Source organism: Apiospora aurea (genome assembly GCF_038362705.1).
Source record: "Apiospora aurea strain CBS 24483 chromosome Unknown utg000001l_segment0_segment0, whole genome shotgun sequence".
Taxonomy (NCBI): Eukaryota; Fungi; Ascomycota; class Sordariomycetes; order Amphisphaeriales; family Apiosporaceae; genus Apiospora; species Apiospora aurea.
In genome coordinates, this window is record NW_027117388.1 from 6018518 (window position 1) to 6042709 (window position 24192).

Below are 24192 nucleotides of genomic sequence, written 5' to 3' on the forward strand. Positions count from 1 at the left end.
CAGAATGGCCCACCAGGGTGGACGGGCCTCGGTGATACTCCGTCCTTGGGAAAGGGAGGGCTATGGTATTGGTATGACCTGCTATTGTGCTTGCGGTTGACTTTGGACCACTTTCCTGCTCATCGGTATGAGCTGAAGAGGACTCCGAGGGTGCAAGTCGCATAGCTTTTAACGCCGAATGGAACGACGCCAGACCAAACCACGGTTGTGTGAGAGTCAAGATTGGATGAGGTCATGTTCACACCTGTATGATAGGAAGCATAAGTTCAACTGTAAATCTTATGGAATTGCTGTTCTTGAAAGACGTATTGCTGAGCCCCCAACGCAAGTGATGTGGGTGTGCATCGATCGTCCTTCATCAGCTATGCAGCTACATGTACCAGTATGCATGTGCTTAACCCTGTATGTATAGATGGGCTCAACTGAAGTTACCTGTATCTCTACGGCAACGAACAACCAACAACCTGTCACAGCAGAGAACAATAGCATTGGCCCAACAAGCTCTTTCTAAAGTATTATATGTTAGTATTTTTGAAAGATCGCAAGCATATACCTAAGGTATGTAGATAAACGCATACTCATAATCAAAGTAGGCTTCTGAGTAGTGGGGTTAGTGGTCGTCAGGGGTGTCGTTGTCGGTGGGGCTAAAGCATTATCGATGAAGCGATAAGATAAGCACGGGCCATAGCTTAAAAATTTCTAAAGATTTGGCCTGGTTGCTGGCTGCAGGTCGAAGCCGCTAGGGAAAAAGTTCGAGACGAGAAACTCGCCTGGAGGTTTTGCAAGCTCCTTGGATTGGGAGTCAACTTCTCTCGTTTTTTACAAAGACCGCCTCGGGTCCCGATCGAAGCAGCAGCCTCAAGATGGATATTCACCGGTGCCGCTTTGTGCCCTACCCAACCAGCGCAATCAATGCCGTCGCCTTCTCTTGTTCCCAGTTGACCGGCAGGAGAAATCCCAACCTGGTTCGACTCGCGATTGGACGCGCCAACGGCGACATTGAGATATGGGTAAGATAAAACCCCGAGTCGCGTCACTACTACGGTCGACTAACATCGAGAAAAGAACCCTCTAGGCGGACAATGGCACCAGGAGAGCATTCTTCATGGCGGTAAAGATCGCAGCATCGACGGCTTGGTCTGGGTGACGGAGCCCGACCGGTTACTCTCCGATGGACGGCGCATTCAGGGACGACTCAGGCTGTTCAGCATCGGCTACACGAGCACTGTCACCGAGTGGGATTTGGAGAAGAGGAGGCCTAAAAAACAAGCAACCGGTACGCATGGAGACATTTGGTGTCTTGGAGTCCAGCCCCTCGAGGACTCTGCCAAATCCACCAAGGCCGCAAAGGGCGGCAGCAGCGCGCCCAAGACCCAGAAGCTCGTCGCTGGCACTATCGATGGCAGCCTCGTACTCTACTCGATTGAAGATGGCGATTTGCGATTCGATCGTGTCCTTGTCCACTCGACTTCCAAGAAGACCCGATTCGTTAGTATTTGCTTCCAGAAGCGCAACATCGTCGTCGTTGGCTGCTCCGACAGCTCGATCCGCATTTACGACATACGCTCCGGGCATCTCCTACGTCGCATGACTCTGGGCTCGGACCTTGCTGGGGGCGCGAAGGAGATCATTGTATGGTGTGTCAAGTGCCTACCGAACGAAGACATCGTTTCAGGTGATTCAACTGGCCAAGTCTGCATCTGGGATGGCAAGACCTACAGTCAAGCTCAAAGATTACAAAGTCACAAGCAAGATGTGCTATCGTTAGCTGTCAGCGCTGATGGCTCGACCGTATTGAGCGGTGGTATGGATAGGAGAACAGCCCTGCACAGGAAAACGTCCGGGACTAGCACAAGATGGGCAACAATCTGGCACAGGAGATACCATGGTCATGACGTGAAAACCATGACCTCATTTGAAAGCGAACAGGATGGTGTTAGTGTGATTGTTTCTGGAGGTTTGTGAACATGCATTTCTACGATCCACGGATTCCCAACTAATGCTTTGACAGGCCCCGACGCGAATCCAGTTGTAATCCCCTTACGCGAAGCCGGGATGGAAAATCATCGAGCGCTTTCGCATCTCCCTCAGGCACCACCCCTGATGAGCGCCCCCCGCGCGCGACTGATGGCCAGTTGGTGGGATCGCGAGGTGCACATATGGCGTCTGCAGAAGCCCCTCAAGGACATAGTCAATGAGACTGGGGTCGATGCCGATGTCACGAAGAACCGCAAGCTACTTGCTCGTATCCTCATCAAGGGGGAAGCTAACATAACCTCTGCGTCCATTAGCAGTGATGGTTCGCTGCTTGTGGTCTCGACCACGTCGGACATCAAGGCTTTCCATCTTGCAGCAATTCCCGATCCTACAATGGACGAGCTCAAGATTGCCAAGATCGATGTGCCTGTTGGTGTTGCAGCGCTCGGCGCAGAACGTCTCAAGATCTCGCCAGACAACCAGTGGATATGCGTTGTGCAAGAATGCAACAGGGTATCCCTATTGCGCGTCAGCAATGGGTCCGAGCCCGACGACATGCCCGTCATCTCTCACAAAGCAGTCAGACTTCACAGACTGAAGCGAGACATACCTAAGCACGTTGCCTTTGGTGGGTTGGGAGAGTATGAGAGAAGCGTGACCCAGATCGCTTTCTCACCTGATGCCAAGATGTTGGCTGTTGCTGACGTGGCTGGTTACATTGATACCTGGATTGCCCACGACACTGCGTCCGCCCTGCAAAATGGGGTGAATGGCGATGCACAAGACGATGGCTCATCAAGCGAAAGCGACTCGGACGATAGCGAAGATGAATCTGCCGACACTGATCCTGCCCCCGTGGCCTGGGCAAGAAATCCCAATGCTGCATTGCTTCCCAAGCTTCGCAATGCCCCAACCCTGCTCTCCTTTTCGGATCACATCCCAAGTGGAAATACAGAGTCTACTGGCGATCAGGATGACTACGTTCTTTTTGCTGCCACGGCCAAACCCCAGATTCTTTTCTTGCACCCGACGATTGGAGGTATCACACCTTGGTCACGGCGCAACCCAACTAATCGATTGCCCATCGAGTTCCGCAACATACGCGATCTAGTCAAGGGCGCTATTTGGTCAGGCGATCGCATATGGATGTACGGAAACACCTTTGTGGCTATGCTGGACCTCTCCCAAGATGTTGCAGAAGACACCCCTGATGAGTCATCAGCGCTTGTTTTGCAAGACAATCAACTGGATCAATCCAAGAAGAGGAAACGTGGGCCAGACACCGGTGCCGGTAACAAGATGAAGAGGGGAGCTGCCGGTCCGACCAAAGTGGAACACTTCAAGAACGGAAAGAGTGAGGCCCTCAACCTGGAGCGCCGAGCGACTGATCCCATGGATACGGATGAGCAGAGCCAGCCTGGCGAGGACAGCGACGAAGACGACTCTGACTCGGAGCCCCGCGGCGAACTGGCCTTGAAGCGCAAGGCAGAGCGCCAACAACAGAAAGCAGCACAAAGTGGCCAAAGCATAGGGTTCTGGCATACCCTGAAGTACCGTCCCATCATGGGCATTGTACCCTTGAGCGGCCCGGAAGAGGAAGAGGAGGAGACCAACGGACTTGCAGTCACGTCGACAGCCAATGGCCAGGCGTCGAGGAAAACGTTAGAAGTGGCGCTCGTGGAGCGCCCGCTGTGGGAGGCCGATACGCCTGACCGATATCTGGGAGAAGGCGATTATGAATGAGGCCCTGTGGAGGATTAGAAGTGCTGTGCAAGATCATGTAGATATATACCAAAGAGTGTTCAAAAAGCGATGCTTGTCTTATTGGCTGATCCGGCTTTTGCTGAAGTGGATTATTGGCGTGTTGCTTGTTGGATCCGATAGAACCCATGCCGTAGGCTCGAAACAACAACTTCATCGTAGCTCCAGCAGCTCCTCTATACTGATATCTGTTAACTCAGTCCGCAGTGGGCATCTGACTAAGGAGGGAGTGTCCTAAGGCGAGTTCCGCGGCCTATGATTACTAGCTAGAGGAGTAGCCATTACGCAAGTAATGACGGCTTGATCGCATCTCTTGTGGGCGTTGGTTGCCTTGGAACTCACAAGCGTTCTCTATGATGAGTCAAACGTGGGTAAGCTCCAAAGGCCCCCCGGAGCAGTAACCAAATAGGCCCAGCTACTCTGACGCCCATAGTACAACCACGTTCAGCAGAGTGGCAAGGTGGTAGCTACGCAGGTTCCAATCATCTGATTCCTTTCTTAACCTCTGCCGGTAGAGCGGGGTCCTGACTTTTATTCTTACAAACAGCCTATTTAGAAACAAAAGATCAAGGGGAGAAACCGTATGGATGATCACGCAGTGTGTGACGGTGAAGGTCATGATGCCAGTGGACCGGGGGATACCTGTAATGAGAGGGAACTGGATATTTTCAGCATGTATTGGTACAACACCATGACAAGCAGGAGCCCCCTGGGAAAATTTCGAAGAAGTTGGTGGTGTAGATCGATGCCAGCATAGCTTGTGCTTCAACTCACTGGACAGATTGTATTGACGTTGTTGTATTATGGGTTACAGAGATCCATAATTAGATGGTAGTACGAATGGCATCTAGCTGTGAGAAACACCACCACGTGCTGTTAGATCCTGGGTACAAAGGTGTGGGTGGTGGCAAGGTAAGAAGAGGTGGTAGCCATTTTGTTCTACTTACAAGTGGCACAAACAAATCTCCTACAATGCAGAGGCAAGTCAATCACCTAAGGTAAGGTGTAGGGGAATGCGTACCTGAGGCAGATAATCAGTACCTGATAAATAGCTAGATAGAAGGCTGATTCCCCAAGGAATTCCCGGCCGGATGTTCCCCTCACTTCATGCCATCTGGCCGTGGTCTCTGTGGTGCAGTTGGTAAGAATGGCCTCCTGGTCTCCTGGAGAGGACTTGAGGTAACAGGTTCGATGCTCAGAGATGGCAGGGGGAAGGTGCGGCCAGCTCTCCCATTCGGCACGATTCTCCAGAGGCGAGCCTTTAATTTTTTTCATTTGTTATTGAATTCCGTTTTCTTGAATTTAATTTATTTTCAGAGCCTGCTGACAGTGTTTTCGGGAGCCATGCGATGTTCGTTTGTACCTCGTGTGGGCGTCGTGAGGGACTCGTCCAACTTAGGCGGCTGGGTGGCAGAAAATAAATGTGTTTTTTTGCCTTCCAGTGTTTCTAAACAACAGGCCCATGGCTTAGATCGGCTTGTTTTTCCATCAACTAAGTACCCGTCAGATTTGCCATTTTGCACCATCAACTTTCTACATGCCCCCTTTTCTAGATACCATCTTCGGTGGATCGCGCAGCACACACGAGATCTACTGCGTTCATATTTCCGAAACAACCTCATTTCATGCCATTTGGCGCAGGGAGAACCATCCGATGGGATGAATGGTGGGCTAGTACATGGAAATATCAGATATATTGATAGGGACGTAGGAAAAGGGGCATTGTGGCAACCCACCGTTCTGGCTTCAAGAATTACGTACTGCGTTGTGGTGAGTACGGGCCTATGTCTGGACGAGAGTGATGACTATGTCACCAGCAAATACTATTAAGTTGCTGTCAACCGGCGAACCAGTAGGCGTATTCTGTCTGACCAGGTCGAATCGTATCACATGGGAACCAACGACAACTACCCTCAGCTGAGTTCTATTCAGAGTTCAGTGGAATCAGTACAATAGTTTGTGTTCTGAATAACATCATACGGCCGGCCATTTTACAAGATGACAATACCTACTCATCCCACACAGCGCTCCTCGGCAAACAAGTCCAGTCGACAGCATCGTCGCAGACTGTAGTCAAGGTACCTACAACCCCCCCCGGGAGCTCACCCATGACATTTTTGAACCACTGTCTCCCTCTCAAGGACCGAACGGACTGACCGGAACATCCTTCAAAATGAGCAGGAGTCCGCAAGAATGCTGAATCCCCAACCGCCGGGCGAGTATGTTCGCTGCAGTGGTGAAAAAGGCCGTAATCATCGTGATCAGGATGCCATGAGTAGCTGTCGGTCATGGATGTACTGGAGACGATTCGGGTCGGTGGCTGACCAACAAAATAATGTGATGAAACGATTATACGGTAGCAGGGACGTCCGTATCTTGAGGAACAGTAAGCCTCGCTGAGAGTCCTAGTAAGTGCAGCCCTCTTTTATGCAACCCCCAAATCTCTGAGGGAGAGAAAACCACTATAAGAGCAAAACCATATCCAATGACGATGTCAGGGATGTAGGGGCCCACCGAACGTACTGACAGACAGAGCAAACAATAGCCCCTTTTTACGTCGGTTGAACTGCTCTGGGAGAAACAGTCTGCCAATGCTACCCCAGCTGGACATCGTGTGCCCACCAATCACATATTCTACTTGACACAGCCACTGGTCCCCCCCGAGAAAAGGAACCACTTCCTCCTAACCAAAAGAGACATAAATAAAAATATAGCAAAAGTATAATCACAGGTTACACCCGACGTGGGACTCGAACCCACAACCTTGGGATAACTTGTTATCAACAGCAGGCTGTCAAGTAAAAGTCACACGCTCTAGCCAATTGAGCTAGCCGGGTAGACGTATCAACCAGGATGAACTTATCGCCGCTTATCACTAACTATAGCACATTCGAAACTCATCAGTCAGAAGAAGTATATATTTAATATTAACCATTGCAATCATCAGTATACTTTGGATGTGCCGTCCTACTATGGGCATCAATCCTGGCCAATTTGAGGACGTGCACCTAATTATTTATCCTGCAGATGCTGCACTCGGCTTCAGTTGTAAAGAACAGCGTATCATTGAAGGCACAAGTGAATCCTTCCCAAGTGGTACCAAGCCGGAGTTGCACGCTGCGAGTCCCTTTAGCAATCCCATAACCTACTTTGCAACTCAACAGCTATTGTAATCACCCCATTCCTCGGTAAAGAAAGGTCCAACACCCGAACTCCGGAATTCTCCAGCTTCCACTAATATCTACGAACTCATTCAAGATGGAGTCTAATCCAGCCCAACCACTGCGAGCTGAACAGTGTACAATCGCCGGCTCGCTGAGGATGCCTCGCATGATTAATGGTCTCTGGCAACTTGCAGGAGGACATGACACCGATATTGACATTTCCATGGCAGCTAAAGCCATGATTCCACTGTACGTACCCTACCTCGACCCCGTGATGCCTACGACGCTCATTGACGCGATTGGCAGGATCGATGCGGGGCTCTGGTGCTTCGATATGGCCGACCACTATGGCGATGCAGAAGTCGTCGTCGGCCAATTCAATGCGTCTACGACTGATGACTCACGCAAATTGACGGCCTTTACCAAGTGGTGCCCGCCCGAGGATGGCGAGAAATCATTTGCGAATGCCGAAGCAGCCGTCGATCGTGCACTTGCCCGGCTGGGCCAGAACAGCATTGCGCTCATGCAGTACCACATCTGGGACTACTCGGATGACACGTACCTCCACAACCTGGGCCATCTTCGCCGCCTCCAGAGCCAAGGCAAGATACAGCACATCGGCCTCACCAACACCGATGCGGCGCACCTGGAGCAGCTCCTACAATCCGGCTTCCCCATCGCCACGAACCAGGTGCCCTGCTCAGTCATCGACCGCCGCGTCATCCAGGGAAACCTCGCCTCGGTATGCGCCGAGCACGGAGTCGGCATCTTGGCCTACGGAACCCTCTTAGGCGGCTTCCTGACGGAGAAGTGGCTCGGGGCCGACGAGCCCCAGGACATGGACGCCTTGAACTGGAGCCTGCGCAAGTACTTGCGCTTCATCCGCGCCGCGGGCGGTTGGGCGCCCTTTCGGCGCGTACTGTGGTGCCTCGCTTCGGTCGCTCGGAAGCACGGTGTCCCCATCGCCGCCGTCGCGACCCGATGGGTGCTCGACATCCCCGTGGTGAGCGCCGTGATTGTGGGCTGCCGCCTCTCCCACGACAGCTTGCGGTGGGCCAAACTCAACTTGGCGGCCTTCTCTTTTGCTTTAGACGATGCAGATAGAGAGGCGATTGCAGAGGCGCAGCGCGGCTTGACGGCCATACCTGGAGACTGCGGCGACGAGTATAGACGTCCGCCGTACCTTACCGCAACGGGCGATTTGAGCCATCATCTAAAGGAGGCCAAGGCTGCAGAGATGGTCGATTGATGGTCAGTAGAAGCGAATCAGGTCGGGCTGTGATCATATGTAGCTGGGCGGCACAGACAGCCTCTCCGAGTTGATCCCCACTGGACCCCTCATCAGTACGGGAGGCACAGGATTCACAATCAGCTGGCAATGGGATTGCGTTAACCACTTTCATTTTATCGATCCTTGGCAGTGTTAGTAACGAGATCAAGTAAGTCCAGGCGATAACCAACGTATACGACGTCCATTACAACGGAACGGCTGATAACGAAACGGAGCCGCCTCACTTCACCTCCCAGCGATCAGGAGCTGATAGTCTCCAACCCCCAGTGGTGGCAGGCCAATCAGCAGCAACTGACTGCGCCGAAGACGATCTGCGTCTCCAACGTTTAACCTATCATGGTACCCCGGACTCTCCACGGTGGGGCGCGACCGCCGTCCACCTCGCCTTTATCAGGAAAGCCGCCCTGACGTCCCTATGAATAGCGGCAGGGGCGCCTTTCGCTTTGTTGCCCGTATATTGGGTGGGTGGGGGGGGGGTAAAGCACACTTTGAATATGCCGAGGCATCACTAAGAATTAAGCCGAAAAGTAGGTGAGACATCTGTACAAGGAATCTTCCTTCTGAAGCGTCACGGTGACACACAGTGGAAGTCGGGCGGTTATTCTTAATCTTGGGTTAATATACCATCTCTCCATTTGTCATTTTCATCCTGATATCGTCTTCAATGGATGGACGCACTGTGGCCATGAGGCCGGGCGAACGGGACCAGGACTACAAGGCGATGGCGGACCAAGACACATATCTCAAGGTTCGAGAGGACAATCCCTCGCACGGAATCGAGCGAACCCAGACCATCCCCGCCGGCGGAGTGAACGCTTCGGGCCACACCCAGGAACTAGCCCGAAAATTCAGCTTGCTGTCGCTGGCGGGCGTGGGCCTGGTCGTGGGCACCGTGTGGCCGGCCGTGGGCGGGTCGATCCTGACGGCCATCTTCAACGGCGGGCCGCCGGGCGTACTCTACGAGTTCATGACCGTGGCCGCCTTCTACAGCACCGTGGCCGCCAGCGTCGCCGAGCTGGCCAGCGCCATCCCCTCGTCCGCGGGCGTCTATCACTGGGCCTCGGTAACGCCCGGCCGCGGCGGTTGGGGCCGCGCCGTGGGCTTCTTCGCCGGCTGGTGGAATTATCTCGCCTGGGTCCTCGGTGCTGCCAGCATGGCGTCCATCTTCGCCAACACCGTCGTGCATATGTACGCCGTCAACCACCCGGGCTTCGAGGCCCAGTCCTGGCACGCCTTCATCGCTTACATCCTCGCGACGTGGCTCGCGTGCGCGCTCGTGTGCTTCGCGAACGACGCCATGCCGCACTCGAACACGTTTGGCATCTTCGCGGTGCTCGTCGGATTCTTTGTCACTGTCATAGTGGTCGCCGTGATGCCGGGCCGCGACGGGCGCCCGCCCCATGCGACGTCATCGTTCGTCTGGAAGGAGTGGTCGGCCGCTCTGGGCTATCCGGACGGGTTTGTCTTTGTCGCGGGGATGGTGAATGGCGCCTATAGTCTGGGCGCAGTCGATCCTCTCACCCACCTGGCTGAGGAGATTCCGAACCCAGAGCGCAACGTCCCCATCGCCATTGGCTTGCAGTTCAGCATTGGGTTCTCCACGGGACTCTGTTACCTTATCGCCATCATGTATGCCATCAACAACTACGATGTCCTCTTCGAGTCGTCTTACCCGATTGCCGAGATTTACCACCAGGCCACCGGGTCCGCCGCGGGGGTGACCGGCCTCCTGGCCATCATCATGGTGTGCATTGGATTGACTGTTATTGGTCTCTACATGACTGCGGGGCGAACGCTGTGGACGCTGGCCCGCGACGGCGCCACACCCTTCTCCGACCACCTCGCGCACGTGAATCCGCGCTTCCAAGTCCCCATCGCTTCGACCATCGCCTCCGCCTGCCTCGTCACCGTGCTGGGCTGCATCTACGTGGGCAGCAGCACCGCCTTCAACGCCTTCGTCGGGAGCTTCCTCCTGCTCATCACAAGCTCGTACCTGGCCGCCATCCTGCCCAACCTGCTCACAGGTCGGAAAAATATCCGGTTCGGGCCCTTCCGCCTGCGTGGCCGGCTCGGCTTCGCGGTCAATGGTGTCGCCTGCGCCTACATGCTGGTGTGGTTCGTTATCTACAGTTTCCCGCTCGCGCTGCCGACCGATGGCCAGACCATGAACTACGCCTGCCTGATCTGGGGCGGGCTCACGCTGCTGTTCAGTCTCTGGTGGCTCGTGGTCGCGCGGCACGGGTACCGGGGCCCGACCACGACGGGCGGCCTCAGCACCGTGCACGAGGGCCGGAGTGTGGTCCCCGAGTCTTGAGGAGCCCTGGAAGATCCGGACTTTGTTTTTCTTTGTTTTAGACGGGGGCCATTTTGGGTTTGTCTTGGGATTGCGCCGAGATCTATTCTTAGTAGGGTAGCACTCAAGACGGATCGTCACGTTGCGTTTCTCTCGATTGGCTCTGCTGTTCGCCCTAAACTTTGGTGTGCTGGTCCCTCGCTGTCCTGGAAGATTGATGATGAACGTTCTGGTTCTTCCGTCAAGTGCAATTCGTGTATCTGCAGGTGGGCTCCCCAGCGCCGTCGCAGCCGTGGCTTGTTGTGGGTGGGTGGGTTGGGAAAAGCCGGGCCGGGCCCATAAGTGGAAAAGACCTGCGGTGTGCGTGATGGTCCAGCAGCGAATCAACCTCGGCCGAGCGGAAAATACGGCATGGAATGCGGTGCTTTCTTCTTTGGTATTGACGGAAGCCCCATCGTGGTGGTGGCCCCGTATGATTGCATCGTATATGTTGTAGTGCAGTGTAGTGGGGGTCTTCAGGACCTAATGAACTGCACTGGGCGGTTCAGTTCTTCGCTTCAGGGGCTTCTTAGCGCACTTCGACGTTCTATTTACAGCAGTATGCGGCACTGGCACCCGCAAGCCATTTGGCTCGCATGCAGGCCTTGTGCTGATGTCATCTTCTCAGTTGAACCGTCTGGAAACGTCCCTTTTTCGCTTTTAGTCAATGGCCCGGATTGGTCCATCTCGAAGGTCCGCATTTGGGTCTCAGAATCTCGGCCCTGACTTGTCGAACACTTTACATTTGGCGGTAGGCCCAAAGGAAGGAATAGGCAATAAAGATGCACCCAGTTTTAGTGGCAATGCCCCCCTTCTGCTTTGCCGGGGTCTCGAATACGAGATCTCGAAATGCCGATCATTGTCATTCAGGGACCGACGAGGAGCGAAGGGCGAAGGAAGACGTATCGAACATGCTTTCACCCCCCTTTCGACACATTTAGTAGATTGCGATGCCTCATATGTATATATAGCCTTGGAAGCGCCGCCGGTTTGATTATTACTTCATTGCAAGCCAGTCCAACATCTTCACGACAACAGCATCATAACACCTTAAACTCAACACCGACTCCTAGTCTTTTACCAACACACAAATAATCCATCCATCAATCAAAATGAAGTTCTCTGCTGCCGCCGTCGTTTCTGCTGCCGCCGTCGTCTCTGGCGCGGCTCTCGAGAAGCACAGCGTCGTCTACCAGATCTCCGACTTCACCGCTGACTGCATTCCTCACAGCAGCCAGTGCCTGTAAGTCTGTCTGTCTGCTTTGCGTCTTTTGCAAGAGGGAAGTGAAAAGGCAAAAGGAAATCCCACTAACGATTCTCTTCCAGGTACGAGTTCGGCGTCTTCCAGCCCGGCACCATGCAGACGACGCCCATCCCCTGCAAGGCCATGGTCCCGGGCGGCATCGACGGCAAGCTGCCCAACGTCGAGTACGGCGCGTGCGAGAAGTCGTCGCGCACCTTCAACGTGGTCCGCGACGCCAAGGGCCTGGCCTTCTCCGTCCAGGCGCCCGTCAGCCCCCACACCAACACCACGGGCGTCTACCACATCCCCAACAAGGACCTCGTCATGTCCGACGGGTCCAACGCCGCCGTGCAGAGCTACGCCGGCCCCAAGAACTTCGACCTCGAGTACGTTGTATAGATGGTGTCCTGTCCTTGGTGCGAGAGCCTCTAGGATGGGTAGGTGTAGTGGTGGAGGAGGAGGTGTAGTGGAGGAGGAGGAGGAGGAGGAGGAGGGGGGTATAATAGAATATAATAGAATAGAATGCATATTTTTGTATATAACAGGGGTCGACAAATTTAGTGAACCATGATCACATCACATGAAAGCAACTAGATGCAACCCCATCTGATCACTAGCCACGATGCTGCTATATAAAGCACACAATCACCGTCCTGAATTAAAGGATATGCCAATTGGATTTCCAGAACCAGAAGGTATCATTGCCACCTACAGTACCGCGCAAGTAAATATGTACGTCCACCTAATATGTCAGTGGAAGGGCAAGGTTGGCAGGGGGGGCTCAATGCGGGGAGAATTTGGGGAACCGGGGGTGAATGCACGCCCCTGTAAGGTTAGTGAGTCAATGGCCTGTGAGGTCATCATCTCATTGCACGAAGTTCATGTGAACTCGCGATATTACGGCACAGCCTTGGATTGCTGGTTAGTACGGCAACTACACCCCGACTTCGCAGCTTCCCACCAACCAAAAAAAAAAAAAAAAAAAAAAAACCAAGTGCGTTCAGTATGTATAATGGCGGGATGTTCCTGCAAACCCCGATTCCACACAACACCTTGGAGATCATCACGTATGGGATGAGCAGGTATAAACTGGCTTTCTACAAGGCTGCCACTAAACGTGATGTTCCAATCTCGGGCACCTGCATCACTAGATTAATTCGGCGGCCTCGGGAAGGCCCGGCGCAAGTTATGGGCTGCAAATACGAACTCTGTGTCCGGCTTGTCGAATGGAATTGAAAGGTCGAGCCCCAGCTCCATCAATGTGCGCTCCCTCTTCGTCAATGGAACCAGGGTTTTGATACTCAGCGGCGAGTTCCACCCTTTTCGCCTGCCAGTGCCATCTCTTTGGCTGGATGTATTTCAGAAAGTGAGGGCGCTGGGGTTCAATACGGTGTCGTTCTACGTGGATTGGGCCCTGCTGGAAGGCAATCCAGGGCAGTTCACGGCCGAGGGCGTCTTCGCACTCGAACCCTTCTTCGAGGCTTCCCAGGAGGCCGGTCTTTGGCTTATCGCTCGGCCGGGCCCTTACATCAACGCAGAGGTTCGTGAAACCGATCCCGCATTCTTCTAGGGTACGGGTGTAGTTAACAGAAGCTTGCTGTCAACCAAAGGCGAGCGGGGGTGGCTACCCTGGCTGGCTCCAACGAGTCCGGGGGCTCTTGCGAACTGCTGCCCCTGATTACCTGGCGGCCACGGATAACTACATGTCCAATGTCTGCAAGAAGATCGCGGATGCGCAGATCACGAATGGAGGACCTACCATACTGTTCCAGCCCGAGAACGAGTACACATGGGCCGACGACTATACCCCTTTTCCAGATGGTGCTTACATGGAATATGTCATGAAGCAGGCCAGGGATGCCGGCGTGACTATACCGTTCATCTCTAACGATGCTGCTCCGTTAGGTCACAATGCCCCTGGAACGGGAGTGGGTGAGGTGGATATATACGGCCATGACGGCTACCCATTGGGCTTCGACTGCGCAAACCCCACGGTATGGCCAACTGATGGTCTCCCGACAGACTGGAGGGCCCTTCACCTGCAGCAAAGCCCTTCTACACCATATTCCATCAATGAATTTCAGGCTGGCTCGTTCGATCCCTGGGGTGGATGGGGGTTTGAACAATGCAGTCAACTGGTGAACCATGAGTTTGAGCGGGTGTTCTACAAGAATACCTTTGCCGCAGTGAGCCTCCTCTATCGCGTTACAGTCGAAGTAAAGGACAACCAACTAACCTTCTAGGGTGTCTCCATCCTGAATCTGTACATGATCTTTGGAGGGACTAACTGGGGTAACCTGGGACATCCAGGCGGCTATACCTCGTACGACTACGGGAGCGTCATCAAAGAGGACCGCACCATCACTAGGGAGAAGTACTCGGGACTCAAGGTGGAAGCCAACTTCGTGATGGCCAGCCCTGCCTATTTGACTGCTACCCCGGCTGTCAACGCCACCCCTGCTTATAGCGACAATGCGGACATTATCGCCACCCCGCTGCTCGGCAACAATACCGCAGACGGATCGTTCTTCGTTGTCCGGCATACCGACTACACCAGCCTGGCTTCAACTTCTTATAGGATTACGCTGCCGACGTCCCAGGGTAACATAACCATCCCTCAATCTAATCATAGCCTGACATTGAATGGCCGAGACTCGAAGGTGATGGTCACAGATTACGATGTCCAGGGCACAAGACTACTCTACTCTACCGCGGACATTTTCACACATCAGACATTGCTGAACGGCAAGAAAGTCCTGATCATCTACGCTGGGCACAATGAATTCAATGAGTTGGTCGCCAAGAAGCCGAGCTCTTCCTACAAGGTTGTGGAGGGTGGCCAGAATATTTCCAGGTTCGGCTCAGTCTCCTCTGAACTAATAAGCTTGGGATGGTCTACATCCACCGAACGTGCTGTTGTACAGGCCGGAGACTTGACCTTTTACCTGCTGGGTGAGTAAACCATTGCTTTTGCATGTAGTTTTGGAGGTGACTGATTGTCATAGATCGCCCTTCTGCATACAAGTATTGGGTCACCGATGTGGTGGGAAGCCAGTCGAAGCTGATCGTCAATGGTCCTTATCTCGTCAGATCCGCTGCTTTGGACGAAAGCGAACTATCCATCAAGGCCGACTTGAGCGTATCGACGCCTGTCGAAGTCATAGGCGCTCCTTCAGGAGTTAAGGCGGTTCGGATCAACGGAAAAGACACACCCTTTGAGTATCCCAATCAGTCCTTAACGATGAACGCTACTCTCAGCCCACCTCTGGTCGAGCTGCCTAACCTTGCGTCCCTGAGTTGGAGATCGGTCGACTCGCTACCTGAGATACAAGCCTCTTATAATGATACGGCGTGGACTGTTGCTGATCAACCATACACTAACAACACATACTTTCCCCTTCGGGCCACTGTCACTGCTTATGCAGCCGACTATGGCTTCAATACAGGAACACTGATATACCGTGGCCATTTCAACGCCACGGGCTGGGAGACCTCCTTCAACCTCTACGTCCAGGGAGGTCGAGGCTTCGCCTCGTCCGTCTTTCTCGACGGAACCCTCCTCACATCCTGGACAGGTAACGGGTCCGCGTCCTCCAACCAGACAACCTACCCGATCCCGCCGCCAGGCACGCTGCTCGAGCCGGGCTCGCCGCACGTCTTCACCGTCGTCGTGGACAACATGGGCCACGACGAGCAGCCCGTCGGCGTCGACTACATGAACGCGCCCCGAGGCGTCCTAGGCTGGCGGCTCTACAGCGACGCCAAGGCCACCAGCACCCCCGTCGCCTGGAAGCTCACGGGCAACCTGCACGGCCTGGCATACGTCGACAAGGCCCGCGGCCCCCTCAACGAGGGCGGCCTGTTCGCCGAGCGCATGGGCTACCACCTACCCGCCGCTCCCCTCCCCGCTTCTTCCTCTGCTGCCCCGTCGTCGTCTCCGCCCGACGGCATCCCGCGCCCGGGCGTCACCTTCTACACCGCCTCGTTCAACCTCTCGCTACCCTCGGACGAATGAGACATCCCGCTCGCCTTGGTGTTTCCCGGCGCACTGTCCAAGTCTAAGTCGTCGCCGACCCGCCCCTTCCGGCTCCAGCTCTTCGTCAACGGGTGGCAGTTTGGCCGCCTCAGCAGCAACATCGGCCCGCAGTGGGTCTTTCCCGTGCCCGAGGGCATCCTGGACTACCAGGGCGAGAACTGGGTCGGCGTTTCGCTCTGGGCGCTGAACGAGGGCGGGGCCAAGGTGCCGGCCATGGAGCTCAGGACGACGAGCGGACCGATCTGGACGGGGCGGGAGAGGATTGTGCTGGTGGACAGCCCGGCTTGGACGGAAGAAGGGGGGGGCTTATTAGCGGGTTCTTTTGGTGTTTCCTCTTTCTAGGTCTCCAATACGTTATCTCCCCTTTGGGGTTTAGGGATGTTACGAATATCACGATGCACTTGGAAAATATGGCTTTACTGTTGTCTAAGCAGTGTGCTTGATAGAACCAGATGGTAGACCTCTCACTCCATGTGACCCTGCTGTAAGTTTCGATCGTAGATGCTGTTCTCGTAGTTACTTATGCCCGAACGCCCATCACGGATTCCTGGGTGGTTCAATTGATCGAATCGTGGTTCATAAAAGGCATTAGTTGGTTGGTTCTTCATAAGATCGGCGTACTTCAAGAATCATTCCAACGTGATCATCATCCATACAGATAAACCCCTCCATCATCCTAGCGCGCTATATGTCACGCTCCGGCTTACATACGCGCGCCGCAGCCCCGCAGTCCGGGTCATACGGTCTTTCAGTCTATACTTTCTTCTCCCCTTTACGGCTTGATGGACTTGTACTTCTCGACGGCGTCCATGAGGGCCTCCTCGATGGTCGTCTCGTGGGCGCTGTGGCCGGCGTCGCCGACGAGGCGGTAGTCGACGTTCTTGTTGGCGGCGCCGCCGAGGGCCTGGTACAGGTCCCAGCTCGTCTTGGCCGGGCAGACGACGTCGTAGCGGCCCTGGATGATGGTAATGGGCAGGTGCTTGATCTTGGGCGCGTCGCCGACCAGCTGGCCGTCGCGCATCCAGCCGCCGTTGACGAAGTAGTGGCACTCGATGCGGGCGAAGGCCAGCGCCCTTCATAGGTTGGCAGATTGCGTGTAAGCACACCATTGTTTGGTTGGCCATGGAGAGATTTCATATGGGTTTTTCATCGTACAGGGAGGGGCATGGAGAGGGTAAAAAAAAAAGAAAAGGGAAGGGGGGGTTATTGTAAGTACATACCATTCGGGGTCGTCGGCTTTGGCAATGTATGCCGGGTCCACGATGAGCTTGCTGGTAGAGACCTCCCAGCGGCTCCAAGCATCGGCACTAGTGAGAAGTGTGTCAGATGCAGTTTGATCTACGAGTTTCATTACTCTTCTTTGGTTAATAGGGATAAGGGATACGAGGCCGGACGTACCACTTCAGCTGCTCATCCTCATCGTCGTCGTTGGTCAGCCGCTTGTAGTAAGCCTCCATGAGATCGCCGCGCTCTGCCTCGGGGATGGCGTTGCGGTACGCCTCGAAGTAGTCCGGGAAGATGAAGTTGGCGCCCTGCTGGTAGTACCAGAGCAGCTCCTCGCGCCGCAGCGTGAAGATGCCGCGCACAATCAGGCCCAGACAGCGGTCCGGGTGGGACTCGGCGTAGGCGAGGGCGAGGGTGGAGCCCCAGGAGCCGCCAAAGACGAGCCACTTGTCGACGTTGAGGTGCTCGCGCAGCTTCTCGATGTCGCCGACCAGGTGCCACGTCGTGTTCTCCTCGAGCGAGGCGTGCGGGGTCGACCGGCCCGACCCGCGCTGGTCGAACAGGACGCTGCGGTAGTGCGCCGGGTCGAAGTACTGGCGGTCCGTGTCGTCGATGCCGCCGCCGGGCCCGCCGTGCAGGTACACGATGGGCACGCCCGTCGGGGTGCCGCACTCCTCCCAGTAGATGCTGTGGATGGAGGAGACCTGCAGGTGGCCCGACTGGGTCACGTCGAACTTGGGGTACACGGGCGCCATCCTGCTCTGAGGGGACGATTCTGCTAGCGAATGAGTTGCTGCGACCTTTTGCTACTCTAAATCGGTGTGAGGGAAGGGGAGAGAAGATCAATAGATGGCCGTATGTTTTGCGGCCAAATGCTTTATCGGACGTCGTTTGAAACCCGACCAAGGCCCCGCCCGAAGCCGGGTGATTCCCCCCCCCAAGTACCTGCCCGCCCACCCTTAGGCTTAGGTGGTGGCATGAGAAGCGGATCCTTATTATTCATGTACTTACTTCCTGGGTAGGTAATGCATGTACGTGCCACATCAACACCAACACTGCCCACCTTTCGACATGGCCAAGGTCGCTCGTTTTTGAACATTTCGTATATTTATTATCTGTATCTATTGCATGTTGCACCCTGCAGACTCTTATAGTCTTTTGTTATTAAGTAGACCCATGCATGTGCTTGGGAATTACGTCTACCAATCGAGTCTATCGTCTCTAGCCGGTCCGGCAACTCGTTGAAGAATGTGGGTTTTCCTTCTTCTTCTTCTTCTCCCCTGTTGTGTTTCCTCGTGGCGTGAATCATGGCGCTTTCCCTGGCCTCCTCTCCAGCCAGCCAACCAGCCCTTCCCTACTTCTAGTGCCGGCAAGACGTCTGCATCTCGTCGGCCTACGTTCCCCCAAGGGCCTTGCGGTCCGTTGCGATATAGGACGAGTGGGTAATGTATGTGCAAATCAACCCGCCTATCCCCTGAACTCCGTTGTTTGACTTCTAACCAGTCCACATGCAATTAAATGGGTTAAACACGCTAAGATAATTGTTGCCGAATAAGGAAAGAAAGCACAATCATCGCTTGGCCCGCTCGGCCGCCGCCGCGCTCATGGTCCCGCTGGTCATGGTCAAGCCGGCAGGGATAGGTGTCCCAGGGGCCGGCGTCGAGCTTCGTGTCGCCGGTGCAGAACGGTTGTGGGCCATGTGAGCGCTGACCAAATGCCCGGCGGCAAGTGCCGAGCAGAGCGAAAGTTCACCAGCAAGAACGGCGGCACCAATGATGCGGGCCAGTCGTCGCGCGTTCTCGCCAGGCGTGGTAGGGTGCGATCCACGGACGCCAAACATGTCAAGCATGGCACCTTGAGGCGACAAGATAGTACCACCACCGAGGGTACCGACCTCGATCGAGGGCATGGAGACGGAGATTTGCAGGCTGCCATGGAGACTGTAACTTCGTTAGCATACATTTCGCCGCTGGGAATAGATGCGGATAACTTACTTCTTCATAATGGTGATGCAGTTGGCACTCTCGACCACCTGAGCAGGATCTTGGCCGGTGGCCAGGAAGATAGCAGCGACAATGTTGGCGGCATGGGCGTTGAAGCCTCCAACGGAAGCAGCCATGGCGGATCCGATCAGGTTCTTCGAGATGTTGAGGTCAACCAGAGTGTCCACGTCGCTCTTCAGCACCTCCTTGACAACCTTGGCGGGGATGATAGCCTCGGCTACGATGCTCTTGCCACGTCCCTCGATCCAGTTGATGGCAGCAGCCTTCTTGTCGATACAGTAGTTACCAGAAACGGAGACGATTCTCATGTCATCAAAACCGCCCTCGGTGGCCATGACCTTCAGAGAGTGCTCGACACCCTTGGAAATCATGTTCATGCCCATGGCGTCACCAGTCGTGGTCTTGAAACGGATGTACAGGTTGGTGCCAGCGATAGCCGTAGTCATGGTCTGGAGGCGGGCGAATCGACTGGTGGAGTTGAATGCCTCCTTCATCATGGTTTGGCCAGCATCGGAATCAAGCCAGATCTTGGCGGCACCGGTTCTCTCGAGCGTCTCGAAGCTGACGCAGGGTCCACGAGTCATACCATCGCCAGTCAGCACAGTAACAGCACCGCCTCCAGCGTTGATCGCCTTGCAGCCACGGCTCGTGCTAGCAACCAGTACACCCTCAGTGGTAGCCATGGGGATGAAGTAGCTCTTTCCGTCAATGACGAGAGGTCCTGCGACACCGACGGGGAGGGGCATGTATCCAATCACGTTTTCGCAGCAGGCTCCCAAAACTTGGTTCCAGTCGTAGTTCTCATAAGGCAGTTTGGAGTCGGCGAGATAGCTGGTGATATCGGCGGTAGCAGGGGTTCGCGAGATGACAGCACGGCGGATCTTGACAGCACGGGTACAGTCCTTGAGACTTCTCTCCAGAGCATAACCGGGGATCTTGCCCTTGAGAGAGAGATCAATGATTTCATCATCAGTCATGTCGTAGATACGCTTCTCGGTGAGCATCTGAGCCAACTCGACTTGGCTGTGAGAGATAACTGGCGCCCTCGGCGGCTCAGGCTTGGCACGTTTCATAGACAATGCGTCGGCCTCATCATCTGTCGAGGCAGGAGTGAGGGGTTTCGAATCCGGGATCCTTGGGGTCTGGGTTCCAACAGCAGGAAGCGTGGTGCTTTGGCTGGCGTTGAACCGCTCGGCTTCATCAAGCTCCTTGGGGTCGATGGGGTGATCCGCAACATTGGGGTCCTTAATACCCCACCTGGCCACATTGAACAGATATCCGTTCAGCGTAATACTCAGAGCAAGGGCGATGACAATCCACTTTGACAAGACAGGGTCCTCAAGGCTGGTCAAGATGCCGCCGACCATTCTTCCGCCCATGCCATACTCGCCAAGCGGGGCATACTTTTCCTGGCCATCCGAAGTGTCGTCGTTAACGGCCGGTAGGCCGTAGTGGACGGAAGGGAATTCCAGTTCGTACTTGATGGGGGTCAAAACAGTCACTACGGTCGTGTGACCGTGTCCCCGGGCCGTGTACAGAATCTCATCCAATCCGTTAGACGCAACCTTGAAGGGATCGACGGGAGGTGTGGTAGCCACGCCGCCAAGACCACCAGTCCACGCCATGTAGTCGGGGGTGCGGAAAGGAATAGAGCAAATGTTGATCAGGTTGACGGCGAAGAAGCCAACGACCATGTAGAACTTGAACTTGGGGATGGCATTGCTCTTCATGTTCTGACCAAAGATAGGGGCTTCGACATTCTTCGAGTCACCGCCGGGGTAGTCGTTGCTCTTAGCAACATTCTCGGCCACACGGCGACTGAGGCCATCGTCCTCAAGAGCTCTGCGCATCGAAACGTGGCGCTTGATGCGGTTGATCTCAAGCTTGATGCAGAGAATGGCAGTGTAGAATGTGAACAGCAGAATGCCGTCGAAGAAAAGGATCCAGGCGGCGAGGAAGCAGAATTGTTGCAACCCACCTTGGACCCCAGAGGCAGCTCCGGCGACCAAGATGAGAATCTCAATAACGTAGTCCCGGACGATTTCGAAACCCTTCTCCTTGATGGCACTCTGAACGGCATACTGGATGACGCCCTCGGGAAGAGCGGGCGATTTGCGGGCAGCCTTGTCCGACTTTCCATTCGCGTCTTCGGGCCTGCGGTGCTCGAGGGCGTGGGACAGCACAGCTCTGGTAAGAACAATGTTCTTCTCGAAACCGACGATTACGACTAGGAACGGGAGGCCTTCGGACAGGAGTACAACGGAAACGGGCACACCGAGCTTCCAAGTGACATTCAAGCCGAACAGGAACGCGAAAAGCGACGAGAAGAGGACGCTGGTCGCCAGCCAAACGTTCGACCCCATCTTCCTCATGCTCAAAAAGAGCGAAACGAAGGTGAGGTGCATTGAAATGTAGCCAAGAACCATAATGATGATGTCAAGGGTTTCGGCGTTCTTCAGCAGATCCAGGAACTCGGTCCACGCGTTGTGAACCCAGCGAGTCAGGCTTCTCGCGCTGTTACCACGCGCCACCTTCATAATCCACATCTTTTGCTCGCTGTGGCCCTTCTCGTTTGTGAGGGACTCCTGTTCGGGGCCATCGTTGGGTATTTCCTGCGCAGCTGTGATGAACTCCGAAGCCTCGCTGTATTTGATCGAGAAAGCCAGGGCGCTGTCTTGAGAGTAGGCAGTCAGGCCATTGGAAGTCGAGGGAAGGTGAGCGATGGAGAGGTTGCTTGGCAGAGGAACAATGTGCGGTTGAGGAGCGGTCTGCGGGCCCTCCGCGGAGGACTCGGGGAACACCAGAGTGACGAGGGCCAAGTGGTCGGCATCCTTGGGAACCTGGGCGACGCTGTCGAGATTCTGCCACTTCCAGCTTGTCTCTGGGCCAGCAACCAGGTTCCTGCTTCCTTCAGTCAAGGAGCTCCAATCGGCCTTCCGGGCGCTGCTTGTCGCCTCGTAGAGGCTGTCTTTGACAATGCCCACGTAGGTAGTGCTGGCTATGAGGGCGATTGCGCAGATGGTATAGATGGGGTGGACGCAGGCGATCTTGGAGAAGTATTGCAGCACGGGGGTGACCTTCTTGTTGACCTTGGAAGGGGGTTGCGGTTTGCCATCGGGCTGCTGCCCGCGAAAACGGGCAGGGAGTAGCGAGAGGGCGTTCATGTCGAAGGATGCGTCTCGCGCGAAGGCATTCCTAGAGAACTCGGGCTTTCCTTTTCCTGCGTACATGGTGGTCGAGTTAGCTCGAGGTCTTCAGCCCGTTGGCAGAGAAAAGTGCCACGGTGTTTTTTTTCTTTCGAGGCGAACAAAAGAGTGCGCACCACGAAGCCGCGGACCGCACAAGCCTGGGGTCTAGCAGAATACATATGTGCGCAAAAGGGAGGGTAAGAATGTCGGGGAACTGTCGCAAGGCCTTCTTTGCCATGCAGGTCAGCAAGCAGTAAGCACATACCTGGATGGTCGAATCTGACCAATGTCCTCTTATCTGGACGCGGCCGTATCTAACGTCGCACCAACTGCGCGCGTTGTAGAGTCAATGGCCAAGGGTAAAGTTACCCGTGCCCGGTGTCTCGGGGAAGCAAGTGGCTTTTTCGGGGATGGGTGTAAGAGGAAATCCCCGACACCCTCTGGGTCTGCTTTGGAGTTTCGACGGCGTAGAGTTTATAGGACCGGCGTGCCTTGCTAGAAGCAATGGAGGCGTAGAATAGGATACTCAACAGATCCGTGTCGAGCAATTGCTTCTAATTGAATGGAAGCAATGGACGTGAATGGGACCGCACAAAAATAATCCACGGCGGACGGGGGGACGGGGCACAAGGAAGAAGTCGCACCGACACACACACACCGCGATTGAGAAAGAGGGGGATGAGATGGGACGAAGGTTCACAAAGGGGGTCCTGCTTGGTCGATAAACAGCCCGGACCGCAAGTGCTCGCTAGGTTTTCTCCCTGTATCTCGCTCGCTCGGGAAATGGGTCGGTGAAGAGAAAATCATAGACTAATATTAAAATCTAGTCGACTGTACAGTACAAGACGGACTAAAACCAAACAATTTGTTGACCCTTGGCCCGCGGGCCCGCTCCCTGCCCATGCTGGCCATGACGAGGGCCAGGACAGGCCAGGAGGGCGTTGCTTTGCTGGGGATGGAACCCGTAGGGGTTCTTCTAGTGCAGCGCTAGAGGCACGATAAATTTCGGTTGAACAAGTATTCTTCTGCCTTCTGCCCCCTTTAAACTGGGCAATTGGAAACTTGGAAATCGCCCATCACCGAATGCATCATCCAAAGTGGGCAGCTGAAGATGGACAGCTCACGGCAGACCAGAACAGACTCGTGCCGGCGTTGCTGCTGCTGCTGCTGCTGCTGGCACGCACTGGACTTGGGCACAATCCCATATCCCAATGCCAAGCACCAAATCGGCCAGAAAGATTGACAGCCTGCCCTGCAGCATCCAAAAAAACGACCCCCACCCGTTGTGCCAATTGAACTCGGGTCCCTTGCTGTCTCACCTAATCAGCCCTTCTTCATCTGACATAACCCAAGTCCCAATGACATTAATTATTTATGGAAAGGAATCAATCACCAACGGCGCCTATCGTCAGAACGGTTTCGCACGTATGGAAAGCAGCCAGGCCGTATCTATGCCCAGCCCCAGCTAAATAATTGCATACCTCAGGGAAAGTAGCTGCTAGTCCGCCATGTCTTGACACAGATTGTGCCTGGCCTGCAAGAAGGTCGGACGTAAAGCATCCCACGGCTCGATGCTAGTGGCCGACACCCCTGCTGTCCCCTGCTGTCCCCTGCAGCCGACATGACATCGACGGGTGGGAATGAGCGGTGTTCGAGAGGTTGAATCCCATCCCCCGTGTGGCCATATCATGTCAGCATGCCGTCTCCCGGGCACTGCCCATTCTAGTAATCCCTGATGCTACCTAAGTACTCTGCGTGTTTCCTTCCATTCGAGCATCCAAGAAGGACTTGTTTCCAACCTCGTTAGCGCCCGCTCGAAGGAGAGGCAATTGACGTCAATTGCAGCAGGCTGCGGCCGCGGCCGAGGCCAAATGGCTTAGTCTCCCAACTGTTTGGGAATGTTCCCAGCAACATTTCTGCCACCACCAATTCCGTCTCCCGAAGCCCGCCCCCTCGCCCGAGTCAGTCATGAA

General features: G+C 54.8%; 7 protein-coding genes across 7 annotated transcripts; 5 read left to right on the forward strand and 2 right to left on the reverse strand.

Moving 5' to 3' along the window:
• Nucleotides 1-863: 863 nt before the first annotated feature.
• PG986_001816 (uncharacterized protein) lies at nucleotides 864-3720 on the forward strand (the record flags this gene model as incomplete). Its single annotated transcript, XM_066838038.1, has 3 exons — nucleotides 864-1010; nucleotides 1066-1957; nucleotides 2012-3720. The coding sequence occupies 3 exons, from the start codon at nucleotides 864-866 to the stop codon at nucleotides 3718-3720; spliced, it is 2748 nt and encodes a 915-aa protein (XP_066706931.1).
• Nucleotides 3721-6996: 3276 nt separating this feature from the next.
• On the forward strand, nucleotides 6997-8151 carry PG986_001817 (Aldo/keto reductase; the record flags this gene model as incomplete). Its single annotated transcript, XM_066838039.1, has 1 exon — nucleotides 6997-8151. One exon carries the CDS (start codon nucleotides 6997-6999, stop codon nucleotides 8149-8151), a length of 1155 nt encoding a protein of 384 aa, XP_066706932.1.
• Nucleotides 8152-8878: 727 nt separating this feature from the next.
• PG986_001818 (cholin permease) lies at nucleotides 8879-10507 on the forward strand (the record flags this gene model as incomplete). The annotated part of the gene is made up of 1 exon (XM_066838040.1): nucleotides 8879-10507. The coding sequence occupies one exon, from the start codon at nucleotides 8879-8881 to the stop codon at nucleotides 10505-10507; it is 1629 nt and encodes a 542-aa protein (XP_066706933.1).
• Nucleotides 10508-11637: 1130 nt separating this feature from the next.
• On the forward strand, nucleotides 11638-12167 carry PG986_001819 (hypersensitive response-inducing protein; the record flags this gene model as incomplete). Its single annotated transcript, XM_066838041.1, has 2 exons — nucleotides 11638-11768; nucleotides 11852-12167. 2 exons carry the CDS (start codon nucleotides 11638-11640, stop codon nucleotides 12165-12167), a joined length of 447 nt encoding a protein of 148 aa, XP_066706934.1.
• A 775-nt stretch (nucleotides 12168-12942) lies between these two features.
• PG986_001820 (beta-galactosidase extracellular) lies at nucleotides 12943-16146 on the forward strand (the record flags this gene model as incomplete). The annotated part of the gene is made up of 5 exons (XM_066838042.1): nucleotides 12943-13308; nucleotides 13379-13954; nucleotides 14012-14720; nucleotides 14774-15732; nucleotides 15826-16146. Coding segments are annotated over 5 exons (2931 nt in total), but the record flags the coding sequence as incomplete, so codon positions are not given.
• Nucleotides 16147-16576: 430 nt separating this feature from the next.
• PG986_001821 (prolyl aminopeptidase serine peptidase) lies at nucleotides 16577-17783 on the reverse strand (the record flags this gene model as incomplete). The annotated part of the gene is made up of 3 exons (XM_066838043.1): nucleotides 16577-16877; nucleotides 17025-17111; nucleotides 17203-17783. The coding sequence occupies 3 exons, from the start codon at nucleotides 17781-17783 to the stop codon at nucleotides 16577-16579; spliced, it is 969 nt and encodes a 322-aa protein (XP_066706936.1).
• An 815-nt stretch (nucleotides 17784-18598) lies between these two features.
• On the reverse strand, nucleotides 18599-22261 carry PG986_001822 (3-hydroxy-3-methylglutaryl-coenzyme A reductase; the record flags this gene model as incomplete). The annotated part of the gene is made up of 2 exons (XM_066838044.1): nucleotides 18599-18968; nucleotides 19023-22261. 2 exons carry the CDS (start codon nucleotides 22259-22261, stop codon nucleotides 18599-18601), a joined length of 3609 nt encoding a protein of 1202 aa, XP_066706937.1.
• Nucleotides 22262-24192: the final 1931 nt, after the last annotated feature.